The sequence below is a fragment of the Pelodiscus sinensis genome, unplaced genomic scaffold (genome assembly GCF_049634645.1).
Source record: "Pelodiscus sinensis isolate JC-2024 unplaced genomic scaffold, ASM4963464v1 ctg34, whole genome shotgun sequence".
Classification (NCBI taxonomy): Eukaryota; Metazoa; Chordata; order Testudines; family Trionychidae; genus Pelodiscus; species Pelodiscus sinensis.
Window position 1 is genome coordinate 4,344,844 of NW_027465849.1, and position 19,901 is coordinate 4,364,744.

The 19,901-nt window shown below is 59.4% G+C and overlaps 1 protein-coding gene across 8 annotated transcripts in view; it reads left to right on the forward strand.

Moving 5' to 3' along the window:
• Positions 1–16,436, forward strand: part of PLEKHG2 (pleckstrin homology and RhoGEF domain containing G2) — a 51,113-nt gene extending 34,677 nt beyond the window's left edge. For 7 of the 8 annotated variants that reach the window (XM_075915278.1, XM_075915280.1, XM_075915276.1 and 4 more), the window contains 12 exons: positions 16–147; positions 551–733; positions 1,262–1,354; positions 1,885–1,971; positions 2,876–2,909; positions 3,207–3,308; positions 3,582–3,683; positions 4,244–4,282; positions 4,654–4,691; positions 5,442–5,705; positions 7,260–8,802; positions 11,342–16,436. In XM_075915278.1, the coding sequence (XP_075771393.1) occupies positions 16–147; positions 551–733; positions 1,262–1,354; positions 1,885–1,971; positions 2,876–2,909; positions 3,207–3,308; positions 3,582–3,683; positions 4,244–4,282; positions 4,654–4,691; positions 5,442–5,705; positions 7,260–8,802; positions 11,342–13,488 (4,764 nt within the window). In that variant the 3' untranslated portion in view covers positions 13,489–16,436. The remainder of the gene's footprint in view (positions 1–15; positions 148–550; positions 734–1,261; positions 1,355–1,884; positions 1,972–2,875; positions 2,910–3,206; positions 3,309–3,581; positions 3,684–4,243; positions 4,283–4,653; positions 4,692–5,441; positions 5,706–7,259; positions 8,803–11,341) is intronic. The other variant, XR_012898912.1, reaches the window with a different exon arrangement.
• The last annotated feature ends 3,465 nt before the right edge of the window (positions 16,437–19,901 follow it).

The following is a 19,901-nucleotide window of genomic DNA, read 5'->3' on the forward strand; positions in this document are numbered from 1 at the left end:
GCCTGCTGCCCCCAGGAGCTGACCCGGCACTGTGAGCGGAGCAGCGCGGGCTATGAGGCTGTGGAGGAAGCCACCATCACCATGACAGCTGTGGCCTGGTACATCAACGACATGAAGCGCAAGCAGGAGCACGCTGCCCGGCTGCAGGTGAGGGGGGGGGTCACTGTGCTGCCCCCCAGCCAACCCTCCGCACAAAGGGCCCCTTCCATCCCTCCCAGGCCTCTGTGCTGGCCCCAGGTGGGACCTCGTACCCCTCCCCAGACCCCAGATGGGGACCCAAAGACAAGCCCCAAGCTGTACCCCACTAGGCCAGGTCCCCAGGTGAGACCCCCTTGGCCGACACCAACTGGTCTTCCCCATCTCCTTGCCCTTTCTTGGCTGGGCCCCCACCTGCCTGCCTAAGCCCCTTCCCTCACTAGGCGAAACGGAGAGCCCCCCCCAGTCCTGCCCCTCCCCCAGCTCTCAGCTGGCTTCTGCCCCCTAGGTGAGCCCCCTTCCCCTTCCTCATCCTGACCCGTGCGGAGACTGATCTGCAGCCATGTTCCCCCAGGAGCTGCAGGGGCTGCTGGAGGGCTGGATGGGGCCGGAGCTCCAGGCCTTCGGGGAGCTGGTGCTGGAGGGGCAGTTCCGGGTGCAGCGGGTGCGGCGGGAACGCGCCTTCTTCCTCTTCAGCAAGATGCTCCTGGTTGCCAAGCGCCGCGGGCCGGCCTTCGCCTACAAGAGCCACATCTTCGTAAGGGGGGGCCCTTCTCGGCGGGGGGGCTACCTATTCATTGGGCGGAGGGGCAGTCCCATCCAGGGGGCCAGACAGGTGGAAGGGGGCTCCCTGCCTATTGGGAGGTGAGTAGGTGGAGGGACGGCCCCTGTTCCGTGGGGAGTATGGACAGGGCTCACTCTCTTCTCGGTGGGGCAGGTGAGGAAGGGGGCTCCCTATGGGGAGGGGGTGAGTCATGGGGAGGGGTGCCCCAGTCCAATGGGAGGGGGACACCCCCATGCCCTGCACTTGAGGTGGGCGTCTTATCCTTGGGGGGAGGTAGGCAGGGGAGGGGCACCCCAATCCACTACGGGGGGGCCTGTCTTCCCCTTTGCCAGCTTTCGCCCTCCACCCATGGGGGCTGTGGCCCCCATCGAGGGGCACCCTGTCCCTGGGCAGTCCCCCTCCCCACCGGTTCTCCCCAGCTCCTTCCAGGGCACTCGGGGCCCCCGGAGGGGCCAGCAGCCAGAGGGGGAAGGGCCACACCATGCTCTCCCTCCCCTGCAGTGCTGTAACCTGGCCCTGTCGGAGAGCACCAAGGACCCGCTCAGCTTTAGGATCTCGGACCTCACCATCCCCAAGCAGCAGCACGTGGTGCAGGTGAGCACAGCCGCCAGGGTGCGGGAGGGGGCCAAGCGAAAACCCCCCAAGGGGCGGCAGGCAAAGGGCTGATGTGTCCACTCCCCTCCGACTGCTGGCGTCCAAGCGGTGGCGCTGGGGGGTGCTGTGCAGTGGGGTTAGGGGGACTCTGCAATTGCAGTGAGTGTTGACCCCATGCGGCACTGGGGCGCTGTGTTGTGGGGGGAGGGTCTCTGCCCTCATAGTGCAACCCCCTTGCTAGACTGCAGGGAGTAGGGCGGGCGGCTCAGGAGGGGGTGTTCTCCCCACTGCCCCAGGGTTGAGTTCGGGCGCATTTTCCTTTTGCTGGACAGACACAGCTGAGATCCTGCCTAGTTGCAGCTGCTAAAGATCCTCTGGCTAAAAGCCAGATTGGTTTCCTCTCGGCACCTTCCTCACTCCCTGTGCATCTCCGCGCTGGGCGAGAAGCCCTTGTATCATCAGCTCCTGCGCCCCACCCCAGAGGTGGCTGCATCTCAGCTGTGGGTGTTACTTCCCTGTCCCCTCTGCAGGCCAGGAACCAGGAGGAGAAGCGGCTGTGGATCCATTACCTGAAGCGCCTGATTGTTGAGAACCACCCCGCGTCTATCCCTCAGAAGGTGAGCAGGGGAAGGGCGCTGCGAAGGGGTCTCTGTGGGGCCTCGCTCCTGTTCTGAATGGAGCCACCGGCTCTGGCAGCCTCCCTCAGCTGGTGTTAGCGCCCCTCCCAGAAGCCAATGAGGGGTGGGGCCTTGCAGGCTGTGCTCCCCTCTTAGCCCTGCAGGGGGCGCTGTGAGCTGCAGCCAGGGTGTAATGGCCCCTGGATGTTATGTGTCTCTCTTAGCCCTGCAGGGGGCGCCGTGCGCTGCAGCCAGGGGTGTAATGGCCCCTGGACGTTATATGTTTCTCTTAGCCCTGCAGGGGGCGCTGTGAGCTGCAGCCAGGGTGTAATGGCCCCTGGACGTTATGTGTTTCTCTTAGCCCTGCAGGGGGCGCCGTGCGCTGCAGCCAGGGTGTAATGGCCCCTGGACGTTATGTGTCTCTCTTAGCCCTGCAGGGGGCGCCGTGCGCTGCAGCCAGGGGTGTAATGGCCCCTGGACGTTATGTGTCTCTCTTAGCCCTGCAGGGGGCGCCGTGCGCTGCAGCTAGGGGTGTTATGGCCCCTGGAGGGTGTGCGCCTTTCTTAGCCCTGCAGGGGGTGCTGTGCGCTACAACCAGGGGTGTAATGGCCCCTGGACGTTATGTGTCTCTCTTAGCCCTGCAGGGGGCGCTCTGAGCTGCAGCCAGGGGTGTAATGGCCCCTGGACATTATGTGTCTCTCTTAGCCCTGCAGGGGGCGCTCTGAGCTGCAGCCAGGGGTGTAATGGCCCCTGGACGTTATGTGTCTCTCTGAGTCCTGCAGGGGGCGCTGTGAGCTGCAGCCAGGGGTATAATGGCCCCTGGACGTTAAGCGTCTCTCTTAGCCCTGCAGGGGGCGCCATGCGCTGCAGCCAGGGGTGTAACACCCTTTTCCTTTTGTTACAGGCCAAGCAAGTGCTGCTGGAAAACAATTTCCAAAGTAAGTGAGCAGCTCTGCACCCAGCCCCCCCTGCTCTCACTGCTAGCCTGCACTGCCCACCCAGAGCTGGGGATAGAACCCGGGGTCCTGACTCCTAGCCCCCAATCTCTGGTGGCTGAGTGAGAGGCCTGGGGGGGGGGGTGGGAGGAAATGGAAGAGGGAGGGGCTGGGTGGACGGTGGGGTGGGGGCTGCCCAGGATGTATGTAGAACATTGGGCCCGCCAACTGCCCGGTTTGCTGCGGTCTGTAGCATCGGCAGTGTCTGGGGGGCAGGCTTCAACCCCTCATCTGTCCCAGGCTCCCCGGAGATCCACTGCATCCCGGAGCCCCTGAAGACTCCAGCCCCCTCTCCACGGATGGATGATGCCAGGGGCTACTACCGTGGCAGGCGGCAGTCAGGTACCCAGGACCCAGGGAAAGCGGGGTGCAGCAGCTCCTGCAGTGGGAGATGGGGGTCCCAGCCACACGCCAGGCCGGCTGAGCCGAGCCGAGCCGGGGCGTCCGTTTGGGTCCCTGCTGCCGAGGGGGTAACGCCAGTGGGTGGGAGCCAGGGACCGGATCAGGGTCTAATCAGAGTGTGGGAGAACCTGATCCTCCTACGGCGGCTCGTTTGCCCCCTCCCCAGCCGGGGCAGGATTCCTCCCCCACCCACACTCTCCTGTGCCGTTTCAGAGCCGCCTGAATTCATATGCAGCCCAGAGAGAGCTGGCAAAAGCTGCCCGGTCCTGCAGCTGGACAGCACCCCCCAGTCCCGCCGTGGCCGCAGGAAGTCCGGTGAGTGCCCTGCAGCCAGCATGTGAGGGCAGGAGAGGAGTGTGCCCCCCTGTTGCTGCGGGGGCAGGGGTGAGGGGGCACCTCCTGACTGGCACAAATGGGGCTTTTCCGACAGTGGGCTCTGGGCAAGGATTGATCTGGGGAGAGAACCCAGCCCTGCTGCTCTAGCCACTGGAGAGAACCCAGGAGTCCTGGCTCCCAGCTCTGGGGGGGGGGGGGGGGGAGCAGGATCTAGTGGTGAGAGCAGGGGAGCTGGGAGCCAGGACACCTGGCTTCTTGTCCCATCTTTGGGAGGGGAATGGGGCCTAGTGGTTAGAGCAGAAAACAACAGGCTCAGGACTCCTGGGTTCCCTGCCAAAGACGCCCTGTGTGATGTTGTACAAGTCTCTTCCCCTCTTTTTGCCTCAGTTTCCCCGGCTCTCATTCTGCCTGCTGGGGTGGGTGATTACAGGGGAGCACCCTGGGCAAGCTAAGAAGCCTCAGTCCTCCCTGGCAGGGTGGAACCCAAACAGCCTTTTCCTCCCGGGGGCTTCAGCTAACGCTTCCTCCTTTGCCCCCAGAGCCAGGCACTGAGCTGAGCCAGATGGGAGTGCAAAATGGTACGTACCCGCCCCTCCCCCGTCGGTTTCCATTCACTGCCAGGCCGGGGGTCTCCCACAGCCTCCTGGTACCCCTCAATCCTGACCCTCTAGCCCCCTTGCATCCCAGCCGGTTGCGGTGCCCATAGGGCTGCCTTGTCCAGTCCTGAGTTTGGGATCTCAGCCTTCCCAGAGCGTCTTGCCCTTTCCTCTGGTGCAGGCAGGATGCCGGGGCAGATGGGCCCATCGGATCCAGTTGGAAAATTCTGTGTTCCTAAGTGGCAGGTGCTCCGGCCCAGGTGGGGCTGGCCCGTTGGGTCTGTGCTGGTTGAGATTGGGGCCAGCTGCTCAGGTGTCTAATGCTGGGTTTGTCTTTCTCCTTCCATGCTAAGGTCGCTGTCGGGGGCTCCCAGCCACCCCCAAATTGAAGGTAAGAGGCCAGCGTGTTCTGGGCTTTCCCTTCCCCAGTTGGCATTTTGTTGCTGCCTAATGGGCCTTGGACTGGGGGCAGGGAGTTGCTAGGTGTGCGTTGTGCTCCCAGCTCGGGGAGGGGATGGGGGTACTGGAGCTAGGACTTTCCTCTGAGAGGGGAGTGGGGTCTAGTGGTTGGGGGGGAGAGTCAGAATCAGGACTCCAGGGTTCTCTCCCCAGCTGTGGGAAGGAAGGGAGGTTTAGTGGTTAGAGTGGGGGGGGGATGCTGGGAGCCGGGACTCCTGGGTTCTCTCCCCAGCTGTGGGAAGGAAGGGAGGTTTAGTGGTTAGAGTAGGGGGGAGGGATGCTGGGAGCCGGGACTCCTGGGTTCTCTCCCCAGCTGTGGGAAGGAAGGGAGGTTTAGTGGTTAGAGTGGGGGGGGGGGGATGCTGGGAGCCGGGACTCCTGGGTTCTCTCCCCAGCTCTGGGAAGGAAGGGAGATTTAGTGGTTGGAGTGTGGCCGGCGGGAGGCTGGGAGCCGGGGCTCCTGGGTTCTCTCCCCAGCTCTGGGAAGGAAGGGAGGTTTAGAGGTTGGGGGGGGGGGGGGGATGCTGGGAGCCTGGACTCCTGGGTTCTCTCCCCAGCTCTGGGGCGGGGGGGTTAAAACAGGTGCTCCTTCCTCCCTAGCCCGTGCCCGGTCTGGGGAGCCTGTGTGGAGGGAGGACTTGGGGGGTTCATGGTGTGGCGACCACCCTTGTTCCTTTTGCAGCACGCGGGCAGTGAGGGGGAGCTGTTCCCCGCCCCACCGCCCATGGTGTCCTCGGGCAGCGCCTGCACCCTGGCCTCCAGCATGGCGGAGGCTGAGGAGTCTGACCCCGGCGAGGAGGCCGAGTCGCCCCCGTTCTGCCTGGCCCCGGAGCCGCTGTCCATCACCGAAGAGATCCTGGAGCTGCTCAGCCAGAGGGGGCTGAGCAGGGATCTGGGCACAGCCGAGGTGCAGCGCCCTGGCAGCCCAGCTCCTCAGCCAGAGCAGGTACATGCGGAGCAGGGGCACAGTGGGAGAGAAGGAGGTGACATTGGCTAGTGGATGGGGCACTGGGCTGGGAGCCAGGACTCCTGGGTTCCTGGACGGGAGTAGGGTCTAGTGGGTAGAGCAGGAGGGGGGGGGGAGCCAGTCTTTTATGTGCCTACCTGGAACACTTCCGAAAGCACCTGACTTAAGAGCAAAACCCCCATATTCAAAAGCAGCCAGGCTGCCGGGCCTTTCAGAGTCTGAGTCTACCCCCGTCCCTCAATGGGACTTGAGATCTGAAACTGCGTCAGGGCTTGTGAAAATTCTACCCCGGCTCTGCCGGCGCAGAACCATCAGCCATCAGCCCAGCGCGAGTTTTGCTGAGAAATCCTGAGGTCAAAGGGTTTTTCTGCTGCATGTTTTTCACCCTTTTCTGGGCAACCAGAAACTTCATTTTGGTCTATGAGTCGTGGCTGGGATTCCCCAGAAGCGCATGGTTCCGGGAGCCCCGTGATGATTAAGTTAAACCTCAATGATTGCGACAGCTGGCTGCAGAGCCCTTGCTAGACCCGGATAGGAAACAGCTCATCTTGTCAACACGTTCGAGAAATCCAAACAGTTCCCCTTCCCGAAGGGAGGCACGGAATCAAACCCCCTACGAGTGTCCCCAGTCGGAAACGGGTTTCCGTTCTGCTTGATGGAAACGTTTCATTTTGCTTTCTATGCGTTTGCTCTCCGGAAGCGCTGTCACCGTTTGGGGCGGTTTTGTCAAGAGCTGCCCAGCCAGGTAGCCCTTTGTTGCACGTACACAAAGAGCACGCGCAAGGACTCACCCATTTCGGGAGAGCTGCTTATCTGGGTTGTTATTTATTTGTCTCGCTCTCCTGCCTTGGCACTGAGCTTCACTTTCTCAGTGAAGAGCCGGTTTGAACCGATCAGCTGGATTTTTTCATGTATAAACTATAACAAGTTTTTCCCCAGGGGTATGTCTAGACTGCAGCCCTGTCGGCAGAGGGATGCAGATTAGGCAGGTCGACATTGCAAATGAGGCAGGGATTTAAATATGCCATGCCTAATTTGCATAAAAATGGCTGCTGCATTTTGCTGACTCATCAGTTTGTCGGCAAAAAGCGGCAGTCTAGAGGGGGAGCTGTCGAGAAAGAAAGCCTTTTTCGACAGATCCTGTAAACCTCCTTGCAGGAGGCATAAGGGATCTGTTGAAAAACGCTTTCGTTCTCGACAGATCCCCCTCTAGACTGCCGCTTTTTGACGACAAAGTGCCGAGTTGGCAAAACGCTGAGTCATCAAACGCAGTGGCCATTTTTATGCAAATTAGGCACAGGATATTTAAATCCCTGCCTTATTTGCAATATCGACCTGCCTAATCTGCATCCCTCTGCCCACAGGGTTGCAGTCTAGACATACCCCAGGTGTCCCTGGAGGGGAGAAATTCCTCCATTCCCCACCACCTGGTCCGGTGTCGGCGAGTTGGCGTTTTCTGATGGAAAAATCCTTTGTTGGGACATCCCCCCCAAGCCCGGCTCTAATGCTGCTGTTGTCTGCTTTGATCCCCAGGATCTGCCCCTGAACCCAGCCAGGCCGGAAGAACTGGCGGAGGGAAGTGAGGTTCCAGAGGGAGACGCAGCTGGGTCAGAAGAGCCCTCCTGTGGCAGCCTCAGAGTAATGCAACCCCCTGCCCTGTGCCGGCCCCCCAGCAGTGAATCAGAGGAGCTGGGCCTTTCCCCTCTCTGTCCCCTCGAAGACCCGGGTGCAGAGGAGGCTGACTGCCAGCCGCAGGTCCTGGCATGGAGTAATGTGCTCCGTGCAGGGCGTGAGGCATCCAGCGGGCAGCCCGGTACTGCCAAAGGGGCGTGCCCCCCGTGCAGGGCTGGGTCGGTGGGGCTGGGCCCATGCCCCTGCAGCCCAGCGGGTGGGACCACGTGGGATTCCACACTGACCCGCGACGACCGGCTGCTGATCGAGAAGATCAAGGGCTACTATGAGGCGGGCGAGGCTGCCCCAGACCCCCCAGCTCGCGAGGGTGCCCTCTCCGTCCCGGCTGGCGTGGTGCGGGAATCCGTGCTCCACCTCAGCCGCCTCCCCCAGCAGGAGGGCACCGCCATGGACAATGAGGGAGGCAAGGCTCGGTGGGCCAAGGCCCGGCCTGCCCGCCAGGAGGATGCTCGGAGGAGGTGGGGCCAGGTTCTTGACCAATATGATTCCGAGCTGGGGCAGAGCGAGATCTTTGACCAAGGCACGCAACTTGGCGCCAGCCAAGAGGATGCTGGGAAGGGACAAGGCCAGTCTATCAACCCAGGCGTTCATGACACCAACCAAGAGGATGCTGGGAAGGGGCAGGGCCAGATCTTTGACCAAGGCACTCAACTTGGTATCGACCAAGAGGATGCTGGGAAGGGGCAGGGTCAATCCATCGACCATAGCACTCAACCTGGTGCCAACCCAGAGGATGCTGGGAAGGGGCAGGACGAGCCTATCAATCCAGCCTTCCAAGGCACCAGCACAGAGGATGCTGGGAAGGAGGAAGGTCAACTCATTCACCAAGATAGTGGCGCTGGCGCCAACCAGGAGGAGGAGAAGGGGAGGGGCCAGCCCGCCAGCCCTGCTGCTCCGCCCCCCGCCAGTCAGGAGCCAGAGTACAAGTCATGCGCGGAGATCCGGCAGGCCTGGCGGGAGAAAGAGCGGGGGGTCGTGGATGCCCTGGGAGCTGGTGCCCCCCGCAGGAAGTGGGGCAGCAAAGGGCGGCCCGCCGTCCGTGAGCCTGCACCGTTCCTGGAGCCCCTGCGAATCGTGGAGGAGTCGGATCTGGCCACCGTGCCCCGGCCTCCCCACAGCAATGGGGTCCCTCGTGCTGACACGGCCCCGCCTGCCGGCTACACCCCCCCGCCGGGGCTGTATGAGGATAGCGCCCCCTGCGTGCTGGAGAACTCGGAGCGGATCCTGAGCAAGGTGCAGGCCCTGGCGCGGATGTACAGCGAGAAGATTGGCCGGGCCAAGATGCCCCGGAGGGTGCAGGACGGGCCGCGCCGCCCGGCAAACAGCAGGACGGGCGCCCTGGAAAGCGTGTGGGAGGAGATGCCAGGACCCCTCCTCCCTCGCTGTGAGTTCCAGGGCCTCTGGCTGGGTGGGTAGGGGCCCCTGCTGTGGCATGGCTGGAGCAGCTCCAGGGGTCAGAAAACCCCATCTCATGCCAGGCAGTGTGCATGGCTCTACCTCCCCCATTGCCCCTGTGCCATTCCCCACCCCCTGAGCCAGCCAGCTCACCCCCCATGGCTGGATCAAACCTGCCCCCTGGAGAGGAACGGCTCCGTGACCCATCCCCCCTCCTGAATCAGCCTGCTGGATGCCAGGGCAGTGGGCTAACAGTCCAGATCGGGGCAGGATCCAGGCACTGACTTCTTGTCCCCGTTCCCTGGCCACTGGCCTTCCCTGCCCCCTCACTCTGTGTATCTGGATGCCTGGCTTCTGTCCCTGGGTGCTTGGACTGGGGATGTCAGCGACTAGTCGAGCTTATCGCATAGTCAAGTAGCGACTCGACTAGTCTCTAAAAAGCCGATTCCCCCCGAGCACCGTCTCCGCAGGGGGCAGGGGCGTAGTGCGGGTCCGGGCGCAGGCCAGGAATTCCTGATTCCTGGCTCACGCCCTGTGCCAGACGCTGCACTTCTGCCTTTTACATTTCTTAGGAGCTGGCAGGGACTTGATCCATTTACAAAGTGGAAGCGCAGCAGGGGGATCAGGCGTGAGCCAAGAATCAGCTGTCCCAGCTCGCGCCTGGTCTCCCCTGCTGCACTTCAGCCTTTTAAATGGATTAAGAGCCTGCCGGTGGGGTTAGCTCCTGCTTAGCGACTAGTCAATGGAAATGCCGTCGATTAGTTGATGAAATGCAATTCAGCATCCGTAGCCTGGACCCCGCAGCAGGCTGAATGGTGCGCCAGAGCCACCATGCCAGCCCCGAGCTAAATAGCAGGTGGAGCGGGGTCCCTGAGCCGCCCAGAGAGATGGGAGATCGAAGCCTGAGCAAAGCTGTGCTGGGGGGGGACATCTGGAAGGAGCGGTGGAGGCAGCTGGAGAAGGGTTTGCAGGCCAAGAGCAGGCTTGGGGGAGTGATGGAGGGAGTGGAGAGAGACTGGAGGCCTTGTCCCCGGCTTCGGCTGGGTAGATATTTGCACTAGTGTATGTCCCTGGTCTGCTCTGTGGGTGACCCTAAGGGGTACCACACCCACCTACCTTCCCCTTGCCTCCGTAGCCTATTTCATCCTTGGATTCTAGCCAGGTGTCCCACTGGATGGGACTAGTATGCTGACGAGTGACGCCTGAGGCTGCCACTGGGACATTTCTGAGCCTCCAGAGTGGTGGGAGGGGAGAGCTGCTTCCCCTGAGCTCTGCCGACATTAACTGGTTGTTTCTCTGTCAAAGCTCCTGGCCACTCACAAGCGCCCAGTGCTGGCAAGGGAAAGTGTTGTCATTAGGGTCCAGAGTCAACACCGACCCTCTAAATGGACTAGAAAGCAGGCCCCCCTTCTCTCGCAGCAACTGAGTCTGGCTTCTGGCAGCCTCCGGCGCTTTTCTCCACACTCCAAAGGGTGGGAGATGAAACAAAAGCTTGGCCTTGGGGTCCCTGGGGTGGTGCCAGGTGAGATGGCAAGGAGCGACTCAGTCTGAGAGGCAGGTTTCCTGGTGGCCCTGGGAGATCTGTGTCCTAGTCCTTGCTCTGCCATTGGCCAGGTCAGGGCTGTGTCCAGGGCCTCAGTTTCCCTAACAGGAAGAGGGGAGAAGTGGTACTGCCCCTCCTGGGTAAAGCACTTTAAGATCTGCAGGGATTAAGCACAAGGATGGTTCTCCCTGCAGGGGCTGCTCTGAGAACGGTCAGGGTCACCAAATAACCCGGTAGCAGCAGGCTGGGTTCAGGCCAGCACCTCCTAGCGACTGTGAGGGGGCCATGTCCCATTCCAGTCCCAGCTCGCCTGCAGCCTGCCACACATCAGCTGTTCGCAGGCAGCATCTCATGGGCGCACACGGAGTCAGGTCAGCGAGGGTCCGAAGAGAGCTGGCATTTTTCTTAGGGGGGAGGCTGTTGTAACCCTTGCGGGCTGCTGCTCCCGCATGTCTAGGGAAGGCAGAACAAAGGCTTGGATTCCGCAGCATCCCCAGGCCTTGCTCCCACGACAGGCGGAGGGAACAGCTCCGGGTCAGTTTATAAGGTCAGACCCCCAGCGGGCGTGGCGGGCGCTCTCCTTGGAGTAATAGCCCCATGCAAGGGGACTCAGCCCCTCTGTGGTTCCTAATGCCTGTTCACGCCGGCTGGGTGGTCTCACCCCGGGCTCTGCCCTGTTGGGTCCTGCCCCCTGGCTCTGGGGGCCCATGCGCTCAGCCCTGCAGCCGGCGAGTGACTAGTAAAAAGCCCTTGTTTGTCTGCATCACAACGGCGTGGGGCCCAGCGTGCCCCTTTCACGGGGGGAACTGAGGCACGGGGCTTGCCCCCGGTCACCCCGCCACAATACAAGGACTAGAACTGGGGTCTCCTGAAGCGAACGCTGTCGCGCTACCCACTAGGCCACACAGCTCCGGAGAGGAAAAGGGGACTTAGGCCAACCAAGAGCTGCTCTCTCCGGTGACCCCTCTGCCCGTTTCTCCCCCAGGCGAGCCCCGGATCTACGGCCATGTGCTCATCCGCGAGCCCCCCTTGCACGTGAACTGCGTCCAGGAGAACGTACCACTGGTGGCTGCCGCCCGAGACAATGCTCTGGATCTGCGCAGTGACCGGCCTCCGCCTTTGCTGGCTCCTCAGCCCCTGGCTTCGCTCTCCACAGAGGATCCGGAACCCACCGACCGGGAGCTCCCCAGCCCAGACTCCCCAGCGGCTATTCCGCCTCCCCCCCCACTGGTGGAATCGGCAGGGGAGCGCCCCCCAAAGCTCAGCAAGGACCCCCCAGCCCCAGGAGACCTGGCTGGGGCTGGTCCCAGCATGGGCCGCTCTCCCCCACCTGCTGCCGAAGCTGCCAGTGGAACTGGCATGGTGTTTGAAGCCTTGGACTTTGAGGGGGCCCAGGGCTCCTCGGTGCCAGGCTGCCGAGCTGAGCTGGAGGGGGCAGCGGCTTGCGGGCGACAGGGCGAGATGGTCGCTGGGGAGGTTTCCGCGGATGCTGGGGCGCTCCCGGTTGCCTCCTCCAGCCCCGGGGCAGAACAGCAGCTTGCACCCTCGGGCGCCTCTGGCGTGTGCGCCGGCCTGTTCGCGGAGCCCGACCTGCTGGGGGCGGGCCCCTCCATCCTGGCAGAGGAGCGGGCCCTGGGTTTGGGCAGGGATTGGCCACTGGGCACCGAGGAGCAGCTCCCCCAGCGGCTGTCAAGGCCCGTCAGCTGTGGGACAGGAGAGGTGTCCCTGCCTCCCGGCCCGGGCGCCAGTCCACTGGCAGCACCAGAGCATGGCAAGCCGCTGCCTGCTCCCTCTGTTCCTGCAGGATCCCCATCTCTGCGCCACAGCAGCTTCCTGTCCCCAGCGGCCCCTCCGTGCCGTGGTCCCCGGCTGCCTTCCCGGGCCACGAGCGTGGCACACCCATCCCCCAAGCTGCCCGTGGATGCAGCTGCCCGGGCCGGCCCCTCCGTGGCCCAGCCGGCTCCCACTTCTCCGCCCAGCTCTGGCCTGGATCGTAGCCCCGTGCCGGCTCTGCTACGCCTGCAGCCCTCCCCGGCACACCGGCGCCTCTCGTCCAGTGCCGCAGCCATCTCCAGGTACCTCGCCGCCTCCTGCATCAGCCAGAGCCTGGCCAAGAGACATGGTGCCCCCCTGGAGCCCTCTGGCACCCAGCCTCCGCTGGCAGACACCCCCGCCCCCACCAGGCCTCTGCCTCCCTGCTCAGCCATCCCGAGGTTGCCTCCTGGCTCCGTAGGCTCCAGAGCCCCAGCACCCCAGTCTGCTCCATTCCCCCAAGAGGAGACCAACACCTGGGTCCATTGTAGCCGCCAGCGGGACCCTTCCCCGCTCCGCACCTGTCCCGCTGCCCGTGGTTTTCCCAGCTCACCCTCTCCCCCAGCCTTTTGCCACGAGGCCAGCTGGCCCAGGGAGCCCACAGCCATGCTGCTGGCCTTTGACCGTCTCTTGGGGACATGTCCGGCCCCCAGGGCCAAGCAGCCAGCCCCCTTCTCTGCCTCAGAGCCCAGCTCTAGGGTCCAGTCTCCAGCGCCGGCCTGCCCACGGGTGTGCTCTCCCCCTCCCTCCAGCCAGCGCCCTGCAGGAGGGGTAGCCAGCTGTGCCCCCCCACGGCCTTACTCCTTCACCCCTGTGCACATCCCAGCCCAGCCTTTCGCCCCCCGCCGCTCCTCCCCTCTGCCGCCCACCTCCCACCCCTGTGCCTCATTACCTCAGCCAGGCAGGAGGGCAAAGGAGCACCCTGAGAGCCCCCTGTCCCCTGGGGAGGGCGACAGGGTGGGGTGCTGCTCTGGAGTGCCCCCTAGTGACTCCCCCATCCTCAGCCCTGATGAACTGGAGGGCATCAAGTGGCCAGCTGTCCCCGACTTGCGATCCAGGTATGCCAGCCAGGAGGGTGGCCCGGGGGCACCGGGCTCGCCAGAGGATTGCCCCAAAGTGAGAGCGGACTTGGGTCGGGACACGGGCCCCCATCGCGCCAGCTACTCTACCACCGTCAACATCCAGATCGGGGGCAGCGGCCGGATCGCCTCCTTCAGCAACGCTCAAGTCAGCCTCACCCACCCACTGCTGGCAGGGCCCGGGCTGCACAGCGCCAGGCGGATTAACAGCAGCACCTTAGAGACCCAGCAGAAAACGTGACAGCCCGAGGGGGTGGGGCTTACAGCTCTGCGCACCTGGGGACCAATGGTAATATGGTTCTGGCATTGGATGGTACGGGGGGGGGGGATAAATTGTCACTGTCCCACAGGGGTAGGCAGGGATGGGATCGGATCCACAGCTGGGGTCTGGCCCGTTGAGGATGCTCCTGGGTGGTGTTAAGAGGCGCAGGGGGTGAATTAGGGACATCTGAACTTGAGATCTGTCTGTGCAATTAAACAAGTGTCTCTAGCCCCCCCAGGCCAGGAGGGATCTGTGGGGCTTCTGTCTGTAAAAGCCAAGCCACCCCAGCTGGCTGTGTGGGTCCCTGCCAGGTGGCTCTGGTGCCCCGGACAAAGCACACTCCACCCTGCCAGGCCCTTTATGAGGCAGGCTGCTCTCCGCTCTGCCTTTTGGTGGTTTTCACTGCCTGGCTCCTTCCTCAGCTGGTTGGGCCTCAGTGGGGCCCAAAGTGAACAGCATGGGTGATTGTAAAGAGGATCAGGCACATGTGTTCCTACCCCTGGCCAGCAAGGCGCAATGCATATACTCACATCTTTCCCACCCTCAGCCAGCAGGGGGCAGTGTATATACACACACGTCCTTCCCACCCTCAGCCAGCAGGGGGCAGTGTATATACACACGTCCTTCCCACCCTCAGCCAGCAGGGGGCAGTGTATATACACACGTCCTTCCCACCCTCAGCCAGCAGGGGGCAGTGTATATACACACGTCCTTCCCACCCTCAGCCAGCAGGGGGCAGTGTATATATACACACGTCCTTCCCACCCTCAGCCAGCAGGGGGCAGTGTATATACACACACGTCCTTTCCACCTTCAGCCAGCAGGGGGCAGTGTATATACACACGTCCTTCCCACCCTCAGCCAGCAGGGGGCAGTGTATATACACACGTCCTTCCCACCCTCAGCCAGCAGGGGGCAGTGTATATATACACACGTCCTTCCCACCCTCAGCCAGCAGGGGGCAGTGTATATACACACACGTCCTTTCCACCCTCAGCCAGCAGGGGGCAGTGTATATACACACACGTCCTTTCCACCCTCAGCCAGCAGGTGGCAGTGTATATACACACGTCCTTCCCACCCTCAGCCAGCAGGGGGCAGTGTATATACACACGTCCTTCCCACCCTCAGCCAGCAGGGGGCAGCGGTTGTGGGGTTGTTTCCAATCAAAAGACACACACAAGCCTAGTCAGCAGGGGGTCGTGTGGATACGTGCACACCCTTAAGCATGCCTGGGACTGTAGAGATATGCACATGTTAGCCAGCAGGGGGATGTCATGTGTCTAACTAGCAGGGAACAGTATGGACACAGCCAGAGGGGGGTGGGGGGAAGGCAATATGGGTACACAGAGCCAGTGAGGGAGAAGGGCTTGTATGGGCATACAGAGCCAGTGGAGATGCACAGAGCAGGTATACGCATGCCCAACCTGCAGGGGGCAGTGTGGACAGAGCCAGGCGGGCAATATGGACACACACAGCTGGCAGGATGTGTGTGGAGATGCACAGAGCATGTACATGCATGCCCAGCCAGCAGGGGGCAGTGTGAACATGCACACCCATTTTCCTGCTCCTTTCAAGCGTGAAACCCAAAGTCCTTGCACCAGCCAGTCTCCCTGAAGCTGCCCAGCAGAGCAAGGGCTGCAGGAGCGGGGGAGTCTTTCTCCCAGTGCTGTCCAGCCACCCCTGCTGTGTGTCCCAGTGAAGCAGGATGGGGTCCAACTCGGAGGGCTAGACCTCTTAAAACCATTGTGACTTATGTGGTGCTAGATCTGTTGGCCAAGGGTTGGATTCCTACTTCTGCTACAAACTCCGCGTGTGATTGGTCACGTAAATTAAGCTGCCTCGTGCCTCAGTTTCCCCCATGGGGAGAATAATTGTTTCAGTTGTGGGCTCTGGAGCAGGGGTGTTGTTTACTTGGTGCGTACCTCTGTCCAGGTACTACTGTAATTCACCTAATATAGACTGCTCTGCTGAGCTGGATCTGGTGCAGTTTAGTCCCCACAACCTAAAATGTGTAGGAAGTGGAAGTTGCTTTTGCTAGGAGGAAAACACAGGGGTTGGTCCCAGGGTTGCACAGAGTGGTGAGCGCATGTGTCGAGTGTGCTGGAATTGGGGCAGGCAAATTCATCTCTGCAAGGTCTAAGCACAGCTTACGCTGAGACCAATGGCAGTGGGCCAGTTGGGTATACAGGGGGTCCTCACTATAAGTCCAAGATACGTTCTAAAAAACTTGGACTTATAGCGAAACAACTTAAAGCTGGGAATTTTTTTCCCATGGCCAACTTCCATTTTAGCAAATTGAGGGGAGTGTTTCACACGACTTATAGCAGGGAATGGGAGGACTTATAACGCATCAGTTCCTACACATGTCAATGACTTTCGTGTGGAACGGATGTATACTGGGGCGACTTATAGTGGGGACTCCCTGTAACTTTTAAACGCATTGGTATCAGACCCACATTGAAATCACTGGCGTAATGCCTGTTTGAACCAGCTGGGAATTGACACCAGAGGAGTGATACCCCTGATCTCCAGCTTTTAGTTTCTAGAGTGGCAAATGGTCTAAATTGCTCCAGAACTCTCTCTTACCCCTTCCTACAGCCATAAAACCTCTTACTCAAAACCACCAGCTTCTTCCCTGCTTTCCCTGGAGCTGTGTTGCTGTGACATTCCAGATGATCTCTGACAAATTCAAACAAGTTTGCTTAAGTATTGCACTTCTAGGGTCAAATCCTTCCAATCCTGGGTTGAGATTTGGAGTAAACTACTTGGAACGTTTGTGTCCTTGCTTGTTTTCCTTGAACAGAACATGGGGAAATCATGGGGGTGGGGGGATGCAATCCCCTAAAAGGGGAACGCAGGAACGAGCTGGCTCTAAAGTGAGACTAATGAAATAAAGATTGGCTCTGTAGAAAGTGGTACAGCTATTTCTGGTTTCTTTGCAATGAGTTTTTCTGCTTCATTTCTAAAGCTGGATTGCATAAGGAGATTTTAAATTGAAGCAGCGGGTAGTTAGAGAGACTCTGGTATTTAATAGCCAATCTTGCAGATGGAACCATTTAGCTCCATGTTTCTACAAATTATTTCAGTCCACCATTGGAAAAACTGAAGGTTTTTAGCGTTACCGCCGGCATGTTCTCGTCCATCGGAGATTCACCATTTTCTCCTCTGACTGCTGGGAGCCATGCTAGCTTTGGACTGCCTGTCCAAGATGTCATGGCCAATTTTGAGAGAGGCCTCCCATCTTGATGTAAAGATTCTGAGAGAGAGAATCTAACTGGTCTCTTGGGGAACTTTTCTCAAGTCTAGTTCCTTCCCCCACCAGACTGCCCCTCTCTCTTTCCAGTCGGAATGTGTCTCACTTCGACTCCCTGCTGCTAGGCCTTATCCTGCCTTTGCTCCGTTACAAAGCCCTCTGCTAGCAGGTAGGTTCAATTGCCCTTTGTGACCCAGGTGGCTAGTCAAAGCTGGAGTCCTGCTTCCAGCTGGGAGGAGAAATTGAGAATAGAGCCAGGCACCTTTGATGTGATTTTGTTTATCTGTAGTGGCTTGTCAGGGCTGTTCCCCACTCTGGCACTCTGAGGCTATGTCTACACTGCGCCTGTTTGGCGCAAAAATATGCAAATGAGGCAAAGCATGGAATATCGCCAAGCCTCATTTGCATAATTAATGAGGCTCCGTGTTTGCACAAGAGGCTTTTGCGCAAAAAGAAGCCATCTACGCAGTTCCTTTTTGCGCAAAACTCCCCTCTTGCATGAGAGCTGTTCTTCCTGAAAAAATGAGGAAGAACGGCTTTTGCACAAGAGGGGGTTTTTGCACAAAAGCCTCTTGTGCAAAAATGGAGCCTTGTTAATTATGCAAATTAGGCTCAGCACTGTTCTACACTTAGCCTCGTTTGCATATTTCTTGCAACAAACAGGCGCAGTGTAGACATAACCTGAGTGCAGAATGTGGGGGCCCACAAAGACTTGAAATATACCTTGCCGCTACAGGCATTGGTTACTAAAACCTCCCCTAGAATCACAATACACAGATTTGAGGGGAGGGAGGAATGGCTGCCATCATCAAGTGATTGTTATTTCTAAAACCAAGGGCAAACACTTGAACCCACCCCCAGGGTACCTCAAGCTCTTCTGCCACAGAAGAGCTTGGCGGGGGGGGAGAAGAGGAAAACAAGCTGCAGTCTCTAGTAGCCGACCATTCAGTCTGAGGCAGGCAGACACACACAGACAGATCTCTCGTACCTTCCCAGACACGAGTCAAATCACCTTAAAAAATGAATTTTATTACAAAACAAAAGACAAACTTGATACAGCATACTGAGTTGCTAGATGTTATAGAGCAACTAAGAAAAACAAAACAGAAAAATCTCTGGGAACAATGCTTAGATGGTAAATGGGGAGGCATAGATTCATACAGAGCAGTTCAAACCACACCACAAAATAAAGAAAATACCCTGATTGTGGCTAGATTCACTTTTTCCCTTTACTTACTCCCAATCTTTTCTTGGTTCAGTCCACTTCAATGCCCCAAATTCCCTGGAGGCATGGTAGTCCTGCCTGGGTTTGAATCATTCTGTATCTCTCCCACAAAGAAAGCGGGCAAGGAATCTATATCCATTTCCAATTTCAACACTCTATCTCAATTGGCGCTTCCGGCCCCAGACAACACCCTTGCTAGCTACCTGAGTTTACCACCTTAGTCACCGGGGGCTGGTCAGTGCTCTTCTTGTCCATTACAGGGCTTACAAGGTTCTTTTGTCCTGAACACAGGTGGACCCAAAAAGCAGGAGATCACTTCCTTACCTGTGGCAGCACACATCCTGTATCTGTCTGTCTTTCTGCCTGTCTCTCTCCTTGTGTTGTATCTCCAAGGCCTTTGCCACAAAACCTCTGCCAACCAATGTTCCCTCTAATTTTTTCATCCATATGCAGAATGAATTTTGTTCTGTGCACTGAGATATGTGTAGATATGCACCACCAGTAGAAACATGCTACTGGCCGGGAGCGCTCTGCTAATCAGCGGGGCAGCATTTGACTCTCCTGGGCAGTCGCCCAGGTGCCCAGCTTACAGGGAACACTGCTGTTAACTTCCCCCTCCACTGAAGTCTTGAGACTTCCCGAGTGGCTGTGGTTTGCAGTTGCCTGGAGGAAAGCTGAAGGAAGGGCAGCTGTTTGCTCACCTGTCTCTGGGGATTTAACCCAACCTAGTGCAGCATTTACAGCCCGACATCACCTGACTCCTTAGCTTTCTCTTCAGTTAGTGGAATCGACTGAGTCTCTCCAACCCGTAGCTTGTTCTTGTAGCTCCTCTTCGTTTGTGGACCTGTGACCTGACCGACGTCCCAGGAGGCACCCGACTGGAGCTGAGCCGAGGCCCATCTAGCCCGGCATCCCGGCTCTCATGCCAGGTGCTGCAAGAGCGAGGGGTAAGAACCCCACAGGGTAGATGGGGGATAAGATCCTCCTCCCCCCCCCACACACACACATTAGGTCTGTCTCCTCTCTGGTAGCAATTGGCACGTCTGGCTCCCTCAGCAGGATTGTCAAATGAATCACTCCAATGCAGGACGACTGTCTGATTAGGGTAGGACCAGGAGCGCCCCTCCCCCCCATGCCCGCACTGCATGTTTTGATTGCTATTCGGTCTATTATGGTAGCCCTCAAGAGCCCAGTCATAGTCCAGGACCCCACTGAGCCAGGTGCTATTGCTAGTAGGTCTATTCCAGTGACATTCAGCTGCCCAAGCATGGTCCCCAGCCCATGGTGCTAGGTACTGTATGTATTTGTGGCTATTAGATGTATTATGGTAGCAGCACGACCCCCCCCCCCCCCCCCATGCTGCTAGCTGTTTGCCAACACAGAAGTGTCCTAACTCCAGAGGCTTCCTGTGGGGTCTTGTCCTGCTGCAGATGGTGACTCAGGAATTGGCCCTTCCTTTCCCTCCCTCCCTATCTGCTTTACAGCTGGCCCTCATGGTATTTTTTTTTCCAGCCTCATCCTCACTCCTCTCCTGACTCGACTTCCCTCCCTGCTGCCCTCAGCCCTGCTCTTTGCTGGGTGGTTTCCTGCCTGTTGCCAGTGATCCAGCGAATCAACCGACTGCTTTTCCTCTGCCCCCAGTGACCCTCCGCACACACCCGCAACTGGGAAAACAGCAAAAGTGCAAACCAGGCAGGAACACCCAGGCCGGCACTCACACGCTGGCTTCTCCCCAGGCTCGGTGTGGCCTCGTGGCTCCGGAGATTTGCCCGTTACTCAGGGGATGCTCGTTTATTAGGGTTCTTATGGGGGGGGGGGTTAATAATTCTGCTTGTGCTCTCATGTGGAGCTGCATTCTTTCTGCTGCCAATTCCCTCCCGACGGAGCTCTCCTGCAGGAGCTGTGTCCCCC